General features: G+C 38.9%; 1 protein-coding gene across 5 annotated transcripts in view; it reads right to left on the bottom strand.

Annotated features, from left to right (window-relative positions):
* Positions 1 to 207: 207 nt before the first annotated feature.
* LOC139607454 (protein turtle homolog B-like) overlaps positions 208 to 21,059 on the bottom strand; it is a 134,630-nt gene continuing 113,778 nt past the window's right edge. For all 5 annotated transcript variants that reach the window (XM_071460314.1, XM_071460317.1, XM_071460316.1 and 2 more), the window contains 3 exons: positions 18,509 to 20,140; positions 13,511 to 13,638; positions 208 to 9,720 (listed from right to left, as the gene is read on the bottom strand). In XM_071460314.1, the coding sequence (XP_071316415.1) occupies positions 9,500 to 9,720; positions 13,511 to 13,638; positions 18,509 to 20,140 (1,981 nt within the window). In that variant the 3' untranslated portion in view covers positions 208 to 9,499. The remainder of the gene's footprint in view (positions 9,721 to 13,510; positions 13,639 to 18,508; positions 20,141 to 21,059) is intronic.

Raw genomic sequence — 21,059 nt, 5'->3', positions numbered from 1 at the left:
TCTAATAATGTAATAATTCTATTAGTTAACTCTTTTCCACTTTATGACAGAGCATATTATTATTATTATTATTATTTTTATTTTACATGTACAGAAAGTTAAAGGAGCTCCGTAGCTGCCTGGAACAGTAGGGAAAACAGCTCCACACCTATTTCACATCAAATGATGAGAACTGTTTTGCTCAATAACATGAGAAGTCATCTTAGAAAATTTAAACATTTTAATAAATAAAAACTGATGTAATATACACCATTATGAATATACAACTACAACAAGCATACCAAGACATTTGAAATACAAAAAACCGACAGTTCAATTTACTTGCTTTAAAAGCTTCAATTTTTAGGAAGAGTGGGGGTGAGCAGGAATTACAATAGCCATACATTCTTGTTTGAGTTTGTGCCAACAAATATAAAAAGTATCATGAGCACTGACTTCTCAGAGATGGTCAACATAAAACAAAGGAAAAAATAAATTTAAAAAAAAGCTTAACAGTTACGTATCTGGACTAAAGATTTCCATGAAGAGACATTTTGAGGTACTGAGTTGTCTATGCCTGTGACTAACAGTGAACACACGTTTGTTGTTTTCCAACCACAACAAACATTTCCAAAACCTGTTAAAAATGAAATCTGTAACTCAAACCAGTTCTGCTTAGGAAGACCGAACAATTAAGAGGAGACAATGAGTTCACTTTGTTCTTCTTCCACTTGTATTGCATTTTGTGATAAAAAAAAAAAAAAAAAAAAAACAACCCAAAAAACAAAACAGAAAAGAGATAATCAGCTTCATGTTCATAGTTTTCATGTACAGAAGCTCCAAAAAGTTGAGTTGAGTGTTTGCAGCAAACACTTTTAACAAGTTTAAGAGACAATATCTAGATGCTTTCTCTGGTCTTCAAACATAGTAACACTACAGGTCCCTTATCAACAACAGCCTCCATGAGTTTTGGAGCAGTTTGGCTGCAGAAGAAACGAGTGGGGGTCTTCAGTCCACTCACTACAACACAAGGGTACCTGCAGGGGGAGTTAGTATGTTTACCTGACCTGCTGGAAAGACTACAGAAGGATTTAAATGTCTAAGATGAATACCGCATCAAAGGTCATGGTGAATGCATCTGATCACTCAGCACCAAACACAATGTGTGGATACTATTTGCAACCACAAATACACTTTGAAGCACTGTGAAGTTCAACCTAAATGAACAGGAAAACTGTAAACTCAACCCCAAGAAAATCATTATGACACGTGTATTCAAATTAATGTCCTATTAAATTTCCTTGCTTTGAAATTTGCCACTCAAAATGTAAGTCCTATCTGATCTGTGTATTCCCTGAAACAACAGCAGTCAAAGAAAACCCTCTGAAACACATGACCCAACCGGGTCAAATCACGACTTACTGGCCAAGCAGCAATCTACAGTACAGTACAGGATTGTGTAGCTACATTTTGTCTGACGCAAGGAAAGAACTAACTTAAGAAAAAGCACCACAGATGTTATTAAATAGCACCAGTTGTCAGAATGTATATGATGTGTTTTTGGCAATGTACAGCACTGAATTGAGTGTCACCAATATCAGAAGTAAGTTTTAGCAGCTGCTGCAATGCTCAACCTCCACTTTTAAAGCGAAAGGCAAGAAAACGTTGCGTTTTCATCACATTGATTTGCACGTGCTTCTGTTTAGAACCAAAAACAAACCAAAACCAAATGTTTGGATCCCCATATGTTAATTCAAAGCAGCATCATGAAGCACTGTCTGTTACATAGGCCTACATACTGTAAATATACGCTGTAAAACATTTCTATCTGCACAGTTTGTAAATTAGATGAGTATACACTTATATTTCTGTGCTCTGCTGCGATACAGATTGCAAGGGAGCACCATAGTAGGGAAAAAGATTCTCACCATTTTTTTTTTCATGCTAAAACAAATTTAAAAAGATGAGTATGTGACTGCAGAAGCCAGCCTGGTGAGTGACCACAAACTAAACAAATAATAAACAAGCTAAATCAGGAGGAGCTAAGAAAAAGGAGCTAAATCATCGTCCCCTAAAGAGCAAATGATCAGGGTGACATGACAATGGCCCACGTATAATTCAGAAATCACATTTGCAATTCACACCACGGACTTAGCTATAAAAACTAGTTTGCTGCATCCTTCTCTGAGAGTCTGTGTGTAATAGACAGTGAGATATACAGTACAGTGACAGCCAGTTTGGTGCACCATTGTCTTTTGTTTTGTACACAGCTGAAAACCTCAGACATTATATTTCTCTACTTTGTGTAAGATTTTGCATTGCTACAGTATAAAGCAACAAATGGATATAAAAATAATAGAATATAGACTTATACATTCTTGCATTCTTGAAAACAAGTACTGTTCAAATATAGATACTCATATAACCATTTTAACCATTTAACCATTTTGGTTCCATGAATATATATATATATACATTCTATATATATATATATTCTTAAACTAATTTCTAACATTTAGAAGATTTCCATTACTCACATACGGTATACACACTGGTCTGTTACGCCATGTTATAATGTGTCACTGAAGCAGACCCTACACTACTCAGTTCCCACTCAATCTTCAATATAGATGATGTGCACCATATTTTCTCCTACAAAAAATATATATGACAAGGTATGCTTATTTGAGATATTTACATGATGTAACTAAACTTCCAGCTTTTTTTGTTTGTTTTTTCTTCTTTTTGAATCTCAAATCTGTAATGCCTTTTTGTACACTTGAGTTTGGACAAAAGTTGGTAATATGTCAATACTTTCCTCCTTGTGGCCGTTTCAATGGCAGGTTTCATTAAGACTGATTTTAAACAAGCTTAGCTCTGGTTTAGTTTAGGTTAAGGTCTCTGCCTGAATGCATCCTTCCACTGTGGTCATTCATTACAAGATGATATTTCTGCAATTAGCTCTTATTTTTGTTTGTTGCGTAACTTTTTTTTTTTTTTTTTTTTTTTTTACAGTTGGAGGATGTATCTATTATCATATCCCCTCTTCTTGTAAAGGATGTTCTTGGCAATGAAGCAAATGGCTCCTTAAAGAGTCTCTTTAAGTGTGACAAGTTAAAATATTATTGTATAATTTATCCGTGGTCTTCTGCTCAATGTGCAACAGTTTGCTGGCCTGTGAGCTATTATTTCTTTGGAAAGACAAGACTAGTGATTTGTGATGTCATTATATCACCTTGAAGTTTGTGGCCGACATGTCAGGATAATATTGTGAGCACTGTGATGTCTGTCTGTCATAATGGTGAGTCATAATATCAATATGTCTATTTATTTACAGAAACCTCACTTATCTCAGTGATATCATTAAACTCTATGCCACAGCATGAGTAAATTGTGTAAATTTGTAATTTTTTTTTTCTTTTTTAGAGAAAACAGACAGAAAACGATATGGCAGTTTTAAATTTTGGATCGTGTGAGCTCAGAGGGAAGAGAGGCGTATTTCCTCGAGCAACTCAATATGGTAAAAAAAAAAAAATCCCCTTTACTTGTGTGGCATGTGTTAGCACCAGAGATTCTGCACTCTTAGCATACTGGATGTCAAAGATGTGAATATCTTTAACGTACGATGAGAAGTCTCTTTATATGCATCTTAAAACATGTAAAGCCAGAGTAGAAGGACACCAAAGCCAGACTCTAGTTCTTCTCAGCTGAAGAGCCAAGTGTGGTACAGTACTGAGATTTTCTTTACAAATTGTCTTTTAATAAGTGATTTAAAAAAAAAAAAAGGGTGATGTTTTTTTTTTTTTTCTTTAGACACTACAAACACAGCTAATTATAAGCTATTTCCGAGTCATATCATCACTGTTATGTCAGAATGTGTTGAATAGTACTGCTGGGCACATATGACAATGTTACAGTATATATGTGAATCGTATGCAGAGTTATCCTCATAGAGCTATTTAATCCATCATAATTCTGAGCTGCGTCCTTCTAAGGTTACATCTATTTACTGTACTTTACACAAGCTGTAATTTGACAAATAGATCATCAAAGTTGACTTGTTTCTTTTTACTCCAGACTACTGTTTGTGAGGTTACACAAAAGGCTACAAAAATATCAAATTGATAGACATCACTGAAGTAGTGAAGAGAAAATCTACCAGCACCTTATTTTTCCAAATCACCTTCAGACGACTCTGGGTGCTGTTTCAAACCCACTGAACGAATCTAACTGCATGGCGTGTGCTTTTATTGCATCTCAACACTAAAAGAGCAAAACTTCCTTTAACATCAAACTATTTAAAAAAAAAAAAAAGAACGAGTAAGTCTCGTTGTAATCCAAATTTAGTTTCATTATTAGCCAGAATAAGTGAACAGCAGTGCTGTTTGTTCAGGGTAATATTAAGATTGCATCTTCAAGTGCAGTTGGTGATTTTACTGAATTTACTGAATCTCTAGTGCACCTCTGGAAAATGTGTTTTATCGTCCGTTTGTTGCCTTTGACTTTGACCTTTCAGGTAAACAAAGCTTTTACTTTAAAATCTGCGACTAAACAGATCACTGTTGTCACATGACAGCTATACACTGCGTGCTCTGGTAGTGGTGATTCCCCATTTTTTTAGTCAGTGGCATTCAAATGTTCATACCATGCAAATAATATCTGTCACTATACACTATGTACATGGACACATTTTTCTGTGGCACATTAAGAGGTATACAGTACTTCTCGGTTGAGGCAGGCCTGACCTCACCCTCAGCCGTGTTAAGATGTCACACCCGTCCAGCTCACACCGTCCTCACTTCACATTAGTCTCATTAAAGCCCCTGGTGATGAAACAACTGACTGCACGGCCGCACAAAGCTTCGGTTTCCCACCACCGCTGGTATGAAGAGCTGATCTTGTGACTTTGAATTTTCATGTGATCTCAGTGCGCAACCAAAACATTTAAAAACAAAATAATACCACTGAAACTTCACCGTGTACAGAACAATGTACATTTTGGTGCTTTGGGTCAGTTAGTTTATCATTTAGGGTGTGTGTGGTTTATTGAAGCATTTTGGAGGCGATGTAGAGACTCACCCTCCTCCACTGTGCTTCACTGTCAAAAGCTGAAATTGGAAGTAATATATATATATAAGGGCTGTATACGGGGTTTGTGAACACAGTCACATCAGCATCTACATAAAAACTATTTCCATACAAATATTAAAAAAAAGGGAATATATTTTATATTAAATCTTTTAACTGCATGCATATTATTTACCAATTTTAATAAAATATGCAATTTCTTATTTTACATTTTACAATATATAGACTAATTATATCTACAAATTTCAGTAAAGAATCTTCTTTATAATTTAGATATTTTTCCATATCTGTCAGTTGTGGTTTCTTTAAATGTGGGATAATTACAACATGAAACAACATGTTCAGTGTTAAACTGGCAGAGTGCATCAGTTATGATTTTGCAGATATAATATATATATAATTGAAAATTAATTCCTCAACAAAAACATTGAATATGTGTGCATATTGGAACAATATGTATGTACATTTTTCATACAATTCATTTTGTTTTAATATCTTGATTTAATCTTTAGAGGAAGTTCCATGAAATAAATGCCTACATTACTGATCTACTAATCAATATCTGACATTGAGTCTATCCCATAATCACTGATATAGTGATTGTTTTGAAAGACTGTGTCAGAAATGCTCTGCCAGCACCAGGAAATGTCTGATTCCCAAATTACTTAACAGCAATCTATTTGCTAATTTCTTATGAATGTAAATATAATAATTTAGGTCTTAATTGTGGAATTAATTGTTAATTGATCTCAATCACACTGCCTCTTTAGTAGTCTTCTCATACACAGTGCCATATACAATGACTTCTGTCCCCTCTATCATGCAGGCCTAAAAAGCACAACGCCAAAGTCTTTCAACGAAACAAACCCAGTGCCGTCACTCATTCAGTTCATTCCCTCCAGAGCTCCACTAATAGGATCCACAGCAACACACACATCAGAGGGTCTGCGGTGAAACATTCAATAAACCAAAATACCTTCTGAAAGGAAACTTCGGCCCTCTTCTTCTTCTTCTTCTTCTTCTTCTATCTAATATACCTTCCTAAAGATGGCATAAAAACAACAATATCCTACAGCAACAAAGCACAATTATACACTTGATTTGTAGAACATTATGCGTCAGAATGCCTGTTGTTATTATGCCATAATAAAGGCTTTGATGGAAGAAGAGCTCCTTGTTTCTCTTTCAGTGTGATTTTGAATCCAACCACCACTCCAACAAATGACTTCTAAACACAGATTCTCTTAAACAGGCCGCAGTGCAGCCTCTTCTCTTTACTTTATATATTCAAAAAATGCTTATGAAAATGGAAGTGGCATTTGTTACTATTTACGGAAGAATCACTCATCAGTAGCCTGTAGCATTATTTCATGGTTTGCTTAGCACCTCAGGCTGCAAGAAGAGCCTCTGTTTGACACCACTGCTAAAGCACCTATGATGAGATGACCTCTTCACTTGTTTCCTTACATCAGCTGGCACCGTACAGAGAACGTGGAAACAATGATGTCACATGGTAGCTGCTCCATCCTCTTTTGTCTATGCACAGCCCTTCAAACACCAAGGCATTGACAGAGGTGGGCAGTAGTTCTCATTAATAAAGTAATGCTCAAATAGTTGATCCTTTTTTATCAATGGTCTACATGCATTTTCATGCCACTTCATTCTCACTGAAATTATTCATGCTGACTGTGTTATCTTTGGATGTAGAGAATGTGGCTTCACTTTAGTTATAGACGGGAACATCTTGTTTTATAAATTGTATTTCAAAGTTATTTCCACAATAAGTGCATTATATTGACACAAACTCAGTACTTGACCGTTAGCCACCAAATGCTCCAACCTTGGAGAAATACTAATTCCATCATAAATAAAGGCACTAGCTTCTTTACTAAAATGGTTGGTTGTTTTTAACTATGGTTGCTATGCTGGATATGGTTGTGAGTCAGGACATTTCTTAAATAAATTGTACAGGTACAAATTGCTCTCAGGGGATGTAGGAATCCTCTGTTTTATTAAATAGATGCCAACGAAAAGATGTAGATCTCCTCTTTGCTCCTCCTGCACTTTAAAACTGAAAGTATGAGAGGAGAGGTCAGTTTTTAGAGCAGAATTTGTGAAACCTGAACACTGCCCATTTTGCAAGCATTCATTGCGGAAATACCTTCAATGAACCAAATTTAGTCCCTTTCAAATGTGGCTAATTTTAGAAGACTATGTTGGAGTTGCAGCTGTGTCAGAATCTGCTCAAAATCACAATAAAAATACACAAATAAATCAATAAGTACATAAAAACCACTGAACATAACTATGAGCAATTTGACTCCAAACACATTTCACTGCCTTCATTTCGCATTAGGAGGCCAGGATATGTTAACATAATGTCTACAAGTGAAAACACCCTCTGAAAAAAAACTGAGCACCTTTTCAGTGGAACCAAAACAAAAAACAAAACAAAAAAACAAACTGCAATTAAATCTTGAACGATACATGCTCATCCTCTGCTGAATCTTTCAAAATAAACTGCAAGCTGCAAGTCAACAAAACTAAACACAATGAAACCTTTTGGTCACTTTGTGTCACCTTCAATGCCACATACTGTTTTCTTAAAGGATGACTGTACTCTCATTGCTTCCATTATTTGAAATGACAAGCACATAAAGAAACAAAATAGAAAAAGTATGAATAGAAAATGGTGAAAAGAGGCAGGTACTTACACGAGTGCACACAAACACACAAGTAAAAAATTCAAATAGAAATAAAAATTAGACACAAGTGAAGCAGGCAACCTACCAGAAGCTCCATTAAGGCCAAACAATTGTTTTTTTGTTTTTGTTTGTTTCTTTTGATACTCTCTAATAAGTATGAAAAAATACTATCACATACTATGGCACAAAATCCTATCCTCCAATATGTATGGTTTGTTTTTTTCTCTAACTGGATTGTTTTTGGCATGACTATAGTTCTCTCTGAATAGGATTTGGAGCCCTCTAAATGACCTAAAGTAGAAGAACTAGAGGAAAGATGTCAAGGAACAGACACATACAGTATCTATTGAGATGGACAAGATTTTGCTCCAGTGCAAACAGTTCTGAGATATGAGAAGCTGAAGCTGGAGAGTGGTTAATTGAAGCAAGTTTATATTGAACGGTTCAGTCTATCAAATGGTTTTCTCCATCTTTCTGAGTGATGAAATGAAAAAGTGAAAATGGACATTGTTATTAGAACTGAATTCCCTTCTCATTGTGCCTGTTGTTAGGTTTGAGTGTGCGGAATTTGAATGTGATGAAACCCTGTGTGAGTCACTGCTGAATGACATCTATTCAATAAGAAATAACATCTACTGAGAATCAATAGAATTCCTTCTCTAGGCCCAGTGAAGCAGTTCAGGGTTGGATTTCTGTCCTTAAACAACGCGCCCACATCCTGATCATTTACAACGGAGCAGAAAAGAGGAGTAAAGGTGAATTATTCTTCCGCAAGATAAATAAATGAAATTAACTCGACATATGTACATCTAATAAACTAGAAGAAGCACATACATTAATGGGAAAGTAGAAAACGTTTTTATATGAAAAGCAAACAGAGCAAACAATGAGGACTAAAGAGATGGAAAAAGCTAGTTTGTTCTGCTGGCTGATCCTGGTGGTTGTGTGGTCTCGTGTCCTGTGCTCTGAGGTATACTTGGTAGGAAGTGAGAACACCCATATTTGTGAGGCGAGTTTCTCGGCAGATAAGAGACGTTGCTGGCGGAGAGGATCCGGTGGGAGGTGCTGTAAACAGAGACCTGCACGGGAGGGGGGGGTTTTGAGGGGATTGGCTCAGCACAAGAAACACAACTCAAGCCTGGAGACGTATTTCAAATTAAAAATGGTAACACTGGTGACTTAAATAAAAACTGGAGAAAAAACGAAAGTAGGTGATCAAGTATTGCCTCTTTTGGACTTAATCCTTTGCACTGGAGTAAAACTTTGGAAAAGTGTGGCAGCTATCGTTTTGATTGAATTGCTAGTAGTCTAAACACATTTTTAAAAGGGAATACTACTTGATTTAAGCATACACTGAACATTCTTGTGCCTTTGGGCATCCCAGTCAGTAAAAATAATCCAAACTTTTTCAGAGGAGAAGCCTTAGAACCAGGACTTCAATTTGTGATGAAGTTCGATCTCTGAAAAAGAATTCTGGTTGGTTATTGATCTCATTTCTGATTCAGGGTAGATGCTTCTAATGCAGACTGAACTGACCAAGGGCATAGTAAGAATATACCAAATCTGAATGCTGAAATTAAGTGCTATTCCCCTTCATAGATAATAAACTGCAAACATCTTTAACTGATAGTGTTGTTTTTTTTCCAACTGGGATGTAGCTATCATCAGCTAGAGTTATTTTGGAATGGGGGCGTATTGCATGGTTGTGACCTTGTCCTCAAGGACTTTCAGAGCAGAGTGGCATGGTCAAGGTCTGTGTTGTCCATGCTAGCCAAAATAGCCTTCTGGTCCTCCCGAATTGGGCGGCGGTACAGCAGAGCAGAAAAGCGAGTATATGGGTCATGGAGGATGGGCCGTTTCCTCTTCTTGCGGAGGTAGAGAGCTTCTTCGGGCTGGAGTACCTGAGAGGTGTAGGCCTGCTGGGTCTGGGTCTGAGAGGTGGAGACACCTGGAGGAGGGGAGATGAATGACAGGTCACTGCCACCAGAACTCATGGAGGCAATCTTAACAGCTGACTCTACACAATAATGCCACTGTGCTTTTTGGAAACAGGCAGAGAGTTAAATGAGAAGATTGATACAACTCTCATATTTGTAGACTAAATACAGTATGAAACTAAAGAGCCAGCAGGCAGTTAGCTGAGCTTAACATAAAGACTGGAAGCAGAGGGAAACAGCAAGCCTGGCTCTGAAGATGACAGGCATCTCTAACACCCCATTTACACCTTGCATTAAAATGTGATCTGTGTCTGGATATGTTACATGGATAAGGATTAACACAGTGCAACGTGTAAATGCACGCAGATCACATGTTGGGCCACATTTGGAGGTTGCCAGGCTCGCACTGTGAGATCTCAGCCAAGTGTATATGCAATCCATGTAGCATTTCTAAGAAAAATCCGCCCAGCAAGTTGAAAGAAACTTTTCTCTGCCTCTTCCTGCTAATTTAAACAAGCCTGGAAAAACCTACAAGGAGTGGCTGTAACTAGCAAGTCTTCCCTCGCAAAAAGTGATTTAAAAAGTGGCTGTTGTCATTTTGTCCAATCATGGCATTGCTTTCCTAAATCTTGGACACTGTCTATTGACATGTCAGCCACCCCTCATCTAACTAATGTATGCATATTGAGATCTGGTCACAGTGTGGGCACCATCTAGACAACATGAGCTTTTTTTTACTGCAGAGACCTGTGGATTGGATGCCATTATCCAGATAAAGTACCAGGATACAGGTCACATCATAATACCAGCTGTATGTGGAGCCTTAATCTCACCGACGCCTGAATTCTCTGCTGGTTGCCATGCAACCACATGGTGACGATGAGGTCATTGCTCCTGGATAAGTAACAGTTCTACACAGATTAAACAAATGAGACATGTGACAAGAATGTTAATTAGGAAAATGTATATATACGTGCTTTTTTCAGGCCAGGCTAGCTGTTGCTAAGATAAGTCAAGATAATCTGCTGCTGGCTCTAGCTTTATATTTAGCACACAGAAATAAGAGTGGCAAGAAAGCAAATAGTCAATTTCCTTAAATGTCAAACTATTCCATTAAGATATCAATACATTTCCATACCAGTGTCACATTAGCCCATGAAGGCCACTGTCACTGAGAGACGCCATACAGACACTGCTGCATCAACCCATACAGCATGTGTGGAGTCTCACTGACTCACTGAAGAACTGCACAACCAAGTGCTACACTCAAAATAAGCAATAACTAAACACTTTTGTTGTGTGTCTATGTGTGTATCTGTCTACAGTATGTTGTTTTGGTTGTAGCAGCTTTTAACAAGAGAGCCCCTCACTGATGGCTGAGAGCAACACTCAGTCATCATACTCAGTGTGTCATTTCCTGGTTAAAAGCAACAATCATAAGGATATGACTCTACTCTAAATCAGTGACTACTGAGCATTAAACAGTTCTTTTACTTTTCAGTTTGTTTCAGTTTTGTTGTCAAGTGTCAGGATCCTAAATGGGTCACACATTTTAAATTTCTGAAACACACATCCACATTTATGGAGAGCAGTTCACTGTGTGTTGCAGCTGTATATTCATGTTTCTATGGTGAAAGACTGCATGCAATCACTGATACTTAACTTATCACTACAATTGCTGAAGGTCACTTCTACATCATAGCTACATCATAGACATGCTAATTGTTGTTTTGGTCTGTAAGCTGATTTTTTTTAAAAAATTTTTTGAAAAATTTCTTTATGTATGAATTAAACTACAACTTTTAAACCAATTACGCACCAATTGGATTTTTTCATTTGGAATAAGTTGCTTGTTACACAATAATACGCCCATGTCATGCAAAACTGGACTGTTCATGTAAGTGGTGTGTGGGAGAACTGACAGTTTAAGCATCACTGTGTAAATAGAGGTCAATGTATTTCTGCGGCTGTAGGAGAAAGTGAATCATCTGTCAGCCCTTAACAATGTACATTATACCATTAAACGGTCAGAAATTTCTTAAAATTTTGGCGGAACGTGATCAGAAGCAGCTGTCAATCTTTACAATGTGACACATCCCCACCTCTGGTGTAGACAGGAGGTTAAAAGATAAAATTACAAAGCTGGAACACTTCCTTGTTACTGAAATCCATTGCAGTAATAGACCTAGTTTAGTATTGTACAATGTTGTAAGTACTGAGGTGCATTTGAATGGTGATGCAGTGGTTTAGCTTACAAAACAGTGAATGTCCGTGTCCGCTCCCAGGTTCCCTTTGTCAGACCCCATACACTACATGTTATGAGTGCTTTTGTTTGGATGGTTCAGTAGACAGTGGGTATGTGTGAGTAAGTTTTAAATCAAATTAAATAAATTTAGCTTTTCAGCTCTGCAAACTGGCCACTGGCCACAGAATTATGATATTCACTGCTTTGCCAAGTCAAGGTAAAGTTATGATAGACTTTGCAGCTCAGCATTTCAAAAGATTGTTTTTATGCAATAATCATGAATGTATCTTGTGATAATTCAGGCAAAAGAAAAATGGGATTAATAAATAATAAATATGGATTATGTAGGACTAGAAGCAGCAACATTTCTTATGACTTTAAACTTTAATGTGGCATAGCTGAAACTTTTGGGTCTTAAAATTCTAAAAGGTAATATACACATTTTATAACCATAACCATGCTTGATTTATTGGGGCACTCCACAAACTTTATACATGAAGTTGAGTTTATCTGTTCATCAAGGAGTAAAACTCAGCCAGTCAAAGTAGTTGGACAATGTCTTTTGTGTCTCTGGAGGGAGCACTTAAATGCGCTAAACTTATACATACACGCATATATATATATATATATATATATATATATATATATATATATATACATACACACACACACACACACACATATATATATATATATATATATATATATATATATATATATATATATATATATATATATATATATATATATATATATATATATATACATGCGTGTATGCATAAGTTTTGCTATTACTGTATCGCAAACATTAGCATTAACAGCTGTTTACTTACCAGTCTCGCTAAGAGCTTCAGCCATTGTTGCATTTACAATACAAGAGGTATATGTCCTCTGAGCAGCCACTTCTTTAGAGACGCTACAGTGACTCGGTATCGGAAAATGACCAGATAGACTGGTGATTTGAAACAAATGGGCATTTATCAAGCAGGGGGGGGGTCTAACGAAAGATGTATTGAGTTGCATAATGGGAAATGCAGGACATAGTGCTTTTGGAGCTTGAACAATACTAGTCAGGATAGCTTGAGCACTGCTGCTTTCAATTTGGCCATTGTTTTTTTTAATCTGTTGTTTGTGGAACCCCCAGATTTTTATGCCAAATCAGCACTGACCCCATCTTATTAAATTGAGCCAGAGTTTTACTTCTCTTATGTCTACTGATAGACACGAAACTTTGTGAAATTAAAATACATTATGTAAAGTATTATCATTTTTAGTGAGGAAATAGTAACTGCTTTATCCCCTGCCAAATGACTGTGAAGAAAATTCACTTCAAACATTTCTACCAAGTGTTTTGTGGAAATTAATTTAGCAGGTTTACATATACACAGACATGGGTGGAAGTATTGATATGATCACAAATAAATCTGATGCATCCAACATTAAAATAAAACTTTAAGAAGCAAATAAAAGGCATTTTGTCTGTGGTCATCATGATGTAACAAGTTTTAAAAATATACTGGCTTTAAGAGTGAGAACAGAGAGAACAGGGCTCACACCTGCTTTCTTTCTGGTCTTGGAATTATTGTTGTTCAATGTCATCTTCTTGGCCTTTTTAATACGTTGGTATCTCAGTGCATCAATCCTCTCAGACCCCGAAAGGGCACTCGGCGCACCTCGACGTTTTCTGGATAAAGAAGAGAGAGAGGGAACAACGGGTAACTCCGGGCCAAAGGTAGTCAGTGGACAATGTTTCTGCAGTACGGAGCGCAACAAAACCAGAAACCTGCACAGTCTCAAAACAGCACTGCTCGTGCTAAGCCAGAGGTTCAGCACATTGCCAAAGGATCAATGTGAGACACCTAAAGAGCTGTACTCTGAAATCCAGCAAAAGGAATTATAATTTTTTTTTGTTTTTCAAAGGTTTTCAAAGGAACAATATGATTAGTTCCACTACTGCTATAACATTGTACATCATCTGGATTTACTAGCATTAATGTTCAGGCAAATCTTAGGTCTCACAAAACAAGTTCATAAATCCAGATGGTATATTAAATTGTACACCTTGAAATTTCATTGCCTTTCAGAGATATCTAAGGTATTTTGCTCAAATTGATCCGAACAATCTTTATCCAAAGAAAACAAAGTATTACAAGATTCATGAAACCATCTATTTACCTTACAGCATAGATTAGGACAGTGAGTGAAGTTTTTGAGAAGATACAACATTTTAAAAAAGCTTGCACTGTTGGTTTCAGAGGAAAATTCTGCAAAATTGAACAACCTTTTCAACAAAATTAATTAAGACTTTTCAATTGATGACAGATTGGATGTTTCTTCTCAAAATGAATCTGTCCCACTCTGAAAATAACAGATGCAAATGTTTCCTTGGTGTGGAGTGTATATTTCTCAGCTGCTCATGATTGTTTCTACAGACCTGCCTCCCATTCATGAAAGCAGTTTTGACTTGGCAGCCCACAGATTTCTGCCACAAACAGACACTTGGTTCTCTCAAGGCACAGAAAACAATTAGCATTACAGAGAGGCCATCTTCCCACCGTGGCTGCAGAGAGAAACCGAAGTTCATTAGTAGAGGGGGAGAATCACAGCTGAGCAACAAAGCATCATCGATATGTATTCATAGACATGGATACTGTCTACAATGGGCTTCACCATGCTGACAGGGGGAGAGATGGCGGGAGGGGAAAATGACTACTTGGGAACAGTCACATAATGAAAAATAAGCCAAAGAAAAGCGAAGCACTAGGACAACAAATGTAACAAGAATTTATCCATATAATTGTTTCTTTTTTTGAAACGGAAGAGCAATATTTAGCGATGGCATGCATGGCAGTTTGCACATGGAACACGACTTTAAAGGGGAATACATTCAAAAGCACTTCATTGGGCAGTTCACTCAAACATAAGGGGATTCTAAACCCACCCTGTGTGCCCTCCAACCTCTGCAAGCCCTTGGCAAAATATTTGTTCCTTAGGATAAAAAGAAGTGCATAAGCTTTTTGGCAGGACACTTGCTTCTCATGGCAGTAAGAACTGTTCTGCAGTCCAAACTTGCAAGTGCAATTGCATACTTAAAGTAGATGGTTTGATTCATGCCACAGATGCTTTATACAGGGGATTAAGGCCATGTGTCCACCAGGAATCTTTTAGGTTATTTGGGCTAAAGAGATGCTTTTGGTAAGTGCTGGTCACGGCTCCTGCTATTGTTTGGTGGCTGTTTCTGCAAATAATAATTTCTGCAGGATTTTTAATTTTTTTTTCATCTTGGAATGGTTGCGCTGAGAACCTTACACATGCTAAGCTTTCATCACTGCCCAGAGCATGCAAGAGCATTTCAACTGAAGTGTTGATGCAAAAAAGAGCTGCGAATGACAGCTCCCAGTGGACACACAGCTTAAGGTCACGTCATAACGCCAATCTTACAAAATATTTCTTGGAGATTGGGATCCAAAATATTTTCAGTTGGTGTCATACAACATAAGCATCTGTAAAATATAAATGGCAAAATGTGTCACGCTTGAGGAGAATGCTAAGAGTGCTTTTACAACATGATCATCTCAGAGTAAAACTGTCTATGTGGAAGAAAGGCCACATAGGCAACCATTTCATAAATACACTGGATGCCACACCTTGTAATAATCTGTATAGTGCAAAAAGACACAAGACCAAAAGTAAGTAGTGATCATGCCTTAGAAAAGCATATAAGCTTTTTAGAATGAAAATCAACATTACCCGAATGTAACTCAAGTTCTGTGTCCTGTGTGTGGCCATTTAATGGACTTCAGTATTGGTTATTTTTTTAAAGGAGGTAATTACTTGGAAAACTCCTTTTATTATTAGCAGGATTTTTTTAGTGGCCTCTGGCCAGGGGTCAAAGAGTAGCTGAGGCTGGTCTTCCAAACTTGTAGTAGGCACATATTCAGGGGAAATCAGGAGTACCTAGAGTAAGTAAGTTTAACATCTTGGTGGATGGAGGAATGGTTCTCTCATGGTTGATAGCAAAGACCTGGAGTGTGAGCCTTGACAATCTCTTAGGCGATTAGTTCAGTCTTGTGGTGGTTGACACAGGCACTAGGCTAGGCTAGGGCTGCACCCTGAGCAGCATTAGTATACTGTTAATGAAACTGGACCGGACTGATCAGCAATTTATTCCATCCTGAGGAAGATAAATAGAAGAGATGGCTTACTCACTCAACTTGTATTCTTGACCTGTGAAATTCCTTAGTCTTACTGTCAGGCCTTGACCAGTAAGCCACCTTGACCTTGGCATGGATGTAAAGCTGGTGGTAAAGTCATCCACTAGCATTTCAACAGTGGAGGAGGAAGAGGGATCACTATTCCCATCGGATGCCTGCAGCAGATAGTTGAGTGGCTAGTGGTAAGTCAAAGAAGGTGAGTGGGTCTTCCTCAAACTTGATGCCACTGAGCTGGTGTGGTGGGAGGAGGACAAGCTTAGTGAACTGCAGCAGAAGCAAGTGGGAGGGAGATCTTGAGCCAACATGGCAGTGGAGAAGATGGAACAGGTCTTGTCCATGATAATATCTTGATTGTGAGAGTCATTTTTGCTGAAAAGTGCTTTGCATTGATTCAAGGTGAAATGGGGGAGATAAACACCAATGGCATATTACTACCTAACTGGGTGTCAAGTTCTGAGGCACAGACTCATTAGGGTAAAGTCTGTAGAGGGCTGAACTTGTACAAAATAACATAAACCTGCAGTGCATTGTCAAATAAAATGTAGGAATCTTTTGTAGGGACTTTAACTTTTAGCGGATGTCATGACATATGGGTGTGTGTGGTTTTATCTCTAGACAAAAGGTGTGTGTTGAGACATGTCTGACTCTAATGACCGTTCAGCTGGAGAATAGTCCAGTTGGCCATGTAGAGACGTGTTCTTTGGCTTTTGCACTAGATACCATCCTGAAATGTGTCACATACCGATTGGTGACCTTCAAAATCATTTTCAGAGCAGGGAACCAAATAACTAATAAATATATAAATATATATACTTAAATGGGTTAATTATTACTGTAACTATTGTCTAACTTATGTCTATACCTGAGGTAGGTTTATCTGTGGTGAGATATTCTTGAATGTGGTCAGTTAGCAAACTACTCAAGCATGAAATCATGTTGGTGATACATCTCTGACCTAATCTATTAGCTAAAAGATGGCATATGCATATCAGTCAGAATGCATAGTGTAATAAAGACTGCAGAACTTAAAATGCATAGCCACTTCGAGAAAAAGGAAAAAGGAAAGAACTGAAATTAACTACACGTGTCGAGTGAAGGAAGGAACAAATCAAACAAAGACTCAAAGTCTTGTATTCCCCTTTAAAGGACGAGGTGATCAAAAAAGTCCCACCTGCTAACCCCCCCCTTTCAGACATGGATCCAACCCTTACCTATTGCGGTGTAGAGGACCTGGTCACAACAACGCTGCCCAGATAGCTGAGATCAATCAAAAACAAAGCAGGTAAGACTCCAGGAGCCATCAAGAACCACCATACTGCCCCTAATTCATAATGATGGAAACATTGCAGTACATGAGAAGCGGACAGGCCCTGTGACACACTTTGCCCAACAACCTTTCCTTGGTAGTCAGACCTGGGGGAGTCCTGGGGGCAATTAAAGGGGTTGGGGGAAGGAAGGTTATAGAAAGGGAAGGGGAAGTTGGGTAGGAAAAAATTCTGAAGGTAAGGGAGAATTGGTCATGCAGTCAGGTTACTAAGGCCGAGGATGGGCCGCAGGGCCTGCCAAGATGAACTCTTCTTTAAGCATCCCTCTGCATGATAAAGGCATCTTCAAAGGCTTGGAGCTAGACATAACAATGGGTGTTTGTTTTGTCTGGGGAATCAATTGGATGAATATTATGGGATTCCTCCTGTTAGGTGAAAGCAGGGTAACGCATGGTACAGATGGAAAAACAGAGACCCTGTGGTGATGTCTGCAGATTCCCAGGCTTTTAGGGGCTTGTGTCAAACAAATTACACACTGCACTGACAGTAGTATTTTTCATCCGGATTGACTGTAGCCCCAAAAGGTCTGAAATGTGATCTGTGAAGCAAATGCATTTTCTTGTCAAATCATCAAATAATTTGTTTCACAATTTATACTTTTTGGTAACTTTTCACTGGAAAATGCTACATCTTTTTCAAAGTGATAATTTTGGAGCAATGCTTCACAGATGCGGTGGGTGAATACCTCTAACTTAATGTTTGACATGAAAAGCAGCATTGACCATTTTGAAACTATACTGAAAACTTCCAGAACTTATCAAATGAATCGTCACAACAAAATAGATTTCCTTCAACCATACGGTTTTCATTTTTCACATAAAGGTATTAACAAATGAAGAAAAGCATAAACTTTAAATTATCAAACTAATTTGCCACAGAGATGATAAAAAAAATTGATGGATATTAGACAGCACTCCAGTAACCAAAATGTTAGAGCAAATTCACACATCAAAGCATTATGGGCTGGGGCAGATGACTCAAATGGTATCCCTCTCTGCATGCCTAATGCACCTACCCTGACAACTGGGGTGGAGAGGGCTCAGATGGAAGGATCTCCTCCTCAGTCCTCCTCTGAGATGGCATCTGCCCAAATATGTTGCTGCTTTCCATGGGGGGTGACGGGGACTGGGAAGCTGGGTAGCTGGTTGCAGAGGTGGCAAAGGCCATGTGGGAACGGTAGCTGGGGCTTGCTCTCCTGCTACCCTGGCCTTGGGCAGGTGAGGAGGAAGGGGAAGATCTCCTTGAGAAGCTGGCTGTGGAAGGAGGGAGGAGGGTAATCTCAGACATCTCTGGGGGTATGGGAGGTTGGACAATGCTGGGACGTGGCCTGGGACGTACTACAATCTCTGGGGAGCCTTCATGAGAGCTAAGGGGGCTTTGAGTGAGGGGTGAGAGTCGAGAGGGCTGGAGAACCACCTGATGCATGCCAGAATCCATCCTACGAGCCTGTCTGGGACTGAAACGAGGGGTGGTTTCAAACCATCGTGTGTCCAGGCTACTGAATGTGCTAGGGACAATATGGGCCATTGGATCGGTGTAAGGCAAAACCGGCACACCCATACCGTGGCTTGTGTGTCTTAGCTGCCCTAATTGTGCCTCTTGCATAGCTAAATGCTTGGCTGGGGAGCCATGAGGCTTGGCCTTACTGGGAGACTTGCTTGCGTGGCTCTTTGGGGCCTCCAGTGGCAGGACAGCTGGGTAAGTGGGCATTGGGAGGGTGGAGGGCTGGAAAGCACTAAGGGGGAGAACATGAGGTGGAGGGGGGTAGGGGGAGTCGTGGCGGAGATGCAAAGGGTGGTGTGGCGGAAAAATGAATTGGGGCCCCTCCAGGCTTGCAAAAGTGAAATCCAGTCCCTGCCAAATCTCCGGTGAGCGAGCAGAAGAGGTGAGTGTCAGAGGAAGTGGGAAACCAGAGACAGCATATTGTGGGAAATCACCCTCCCCCATTTCTTCAGGAATCATGGGGTGACCAAAAGGACCTTCAGCAAGATATGGAGGGGAGGACATGACAGAGCTGAGAGGGCTGGTATCAGGCATGTAAAAAGGAGGTGGGGGATCATGATCCCCAGGGGGGCCCAGGTAGCCATAGAAAGCCCTGTGGTGGAGAGAGCCTCGGATCTGCCCTGTGGCCTGAAGCCGACTGCTCTCCATGATGGTCATACCTTCGAAGGGCCTGTGGAAACGAGGGCTGTAGGCTGGAGGCTGCAGATAGGATTCCTGACTGGAGATGGGGGAAAACTGGTGAGGTCGAAGGGGGGCCATGACTGGTGGCAGAGGCCTGGGATCATCATTCTCTTCATCTGACTGCCGAAATTCAGGATAGAGGTCTGATTCTTCCACAAAGGGGAAGCCCTCAATTCGTCGGGGCCTAACAGACATTTCTGCATCAGTGGGATCAATGACAAAGCGTCCATCTGGGCCTCTGCTGATAAGTTCAATGGGTGTTGTTGCTTCAGCTTCATGCTTGGCAATACCATACTTCTTGCTTGTTATTGCTCTTTTGGTCTTCTTGTATAAAGACAATTCCTCCTTCTTCCCTGGACTTGGGGGTGGTTTCTTCCCACGCTGGTCATGACTATCTTCAGATGATTCTGATGGGGATGCCTTTGAACGAATGCTCTCTGGGCTCACTTTTCCTGAAGATGACCTATGAAAAAACAATATAGAAAAAGTGAATATTCAACAAGAAAAAAAATTTCAGTACTCTGCAAAGCAGAGTGTCACTGATGCTCAAGACAAGTCCAGCTACATTGGAAGAAAAATTATAACACACCTCACCCAAGCATGTGAGTGACAGGTGAGTTCTACTTCAAAATACTCATAAATCATTAGCGAACAAAGGTATCCTGCAAAATGTGTTGCCTGTTAATTTCCAAACAGTGCAATAAAGAATAAAGATATAATTGTCACGAATCTTTATTGTCTTGAAAATGAGCGTAAGAGGTGTAAAGACTCCTTCTTCAACAGTCATCCTTTGTTACTGACTTGGTAACTTTATCTATGCTTTCTTTTTTCAATCAGGAAGGTGTGCACAAGGAGGGGGTATCACACACTACATAGACCAATGTGAATCTCTAACATATATTAAATGCATGCATAATTCCATTACAAACTGACAACAACAAACTGGTTTGTTAATATCTTCACAGTTCCCTGAAGGCAGAACAGTTTCAGTCAACTTAGTCAATGCAAAGTAAATGACTGTAGACCAGCCTGTGATGTCAGTTTCACTCTAGCTATGTTAAGTGTGAAGTATCTTGACATTTTCAATTGTTTTGGCTTTGTACTCCAGCACATTTCATTTGAAATTAAACAATTAGGTAACGCTTAATATTCGTGACAAAATTTCTTCAAGTGTTATTTATTATGAGCTGAACTCAGCTAATCTGCTGCAGGACTGTGGGTGTGGTTTGATTAGAGATGACTGACAGTCAGTCCTGATTGGTTGCAAAAACTATTGCCACTAGAAAGAAAATAGATTGTTCATGAAGAACATCCTCAAACTGAAGTTCAACATGAAAAACACTCTTTTTCTCTTTCAACAGTATAAAATAGACGTCTCTCAC

The sequence above is a fragment of the Trachinotus anak genome, unplaced genomic scaffold, assembly GCF_046630095.1.
Source record: "Trachinotus anak isolate AG129_WGS33_773 ecotype Australia unplaced genomic scaffold, CSIRO_AGI_Tana_v1 ptg000024l, whole genome shotgun sequence".
In the NCBI taxonomy this organism is placed as follows: Eukaryota; Metazoa; Chordata; class Actinopteri; order Carangiformes; family Carangidae; genus Trachinotus; species Trachinotus anak.
Note: the sequence above shows the minus strand (reverse complement) of the source record. Positions and strands in the feature narration are given on the sequence as shown.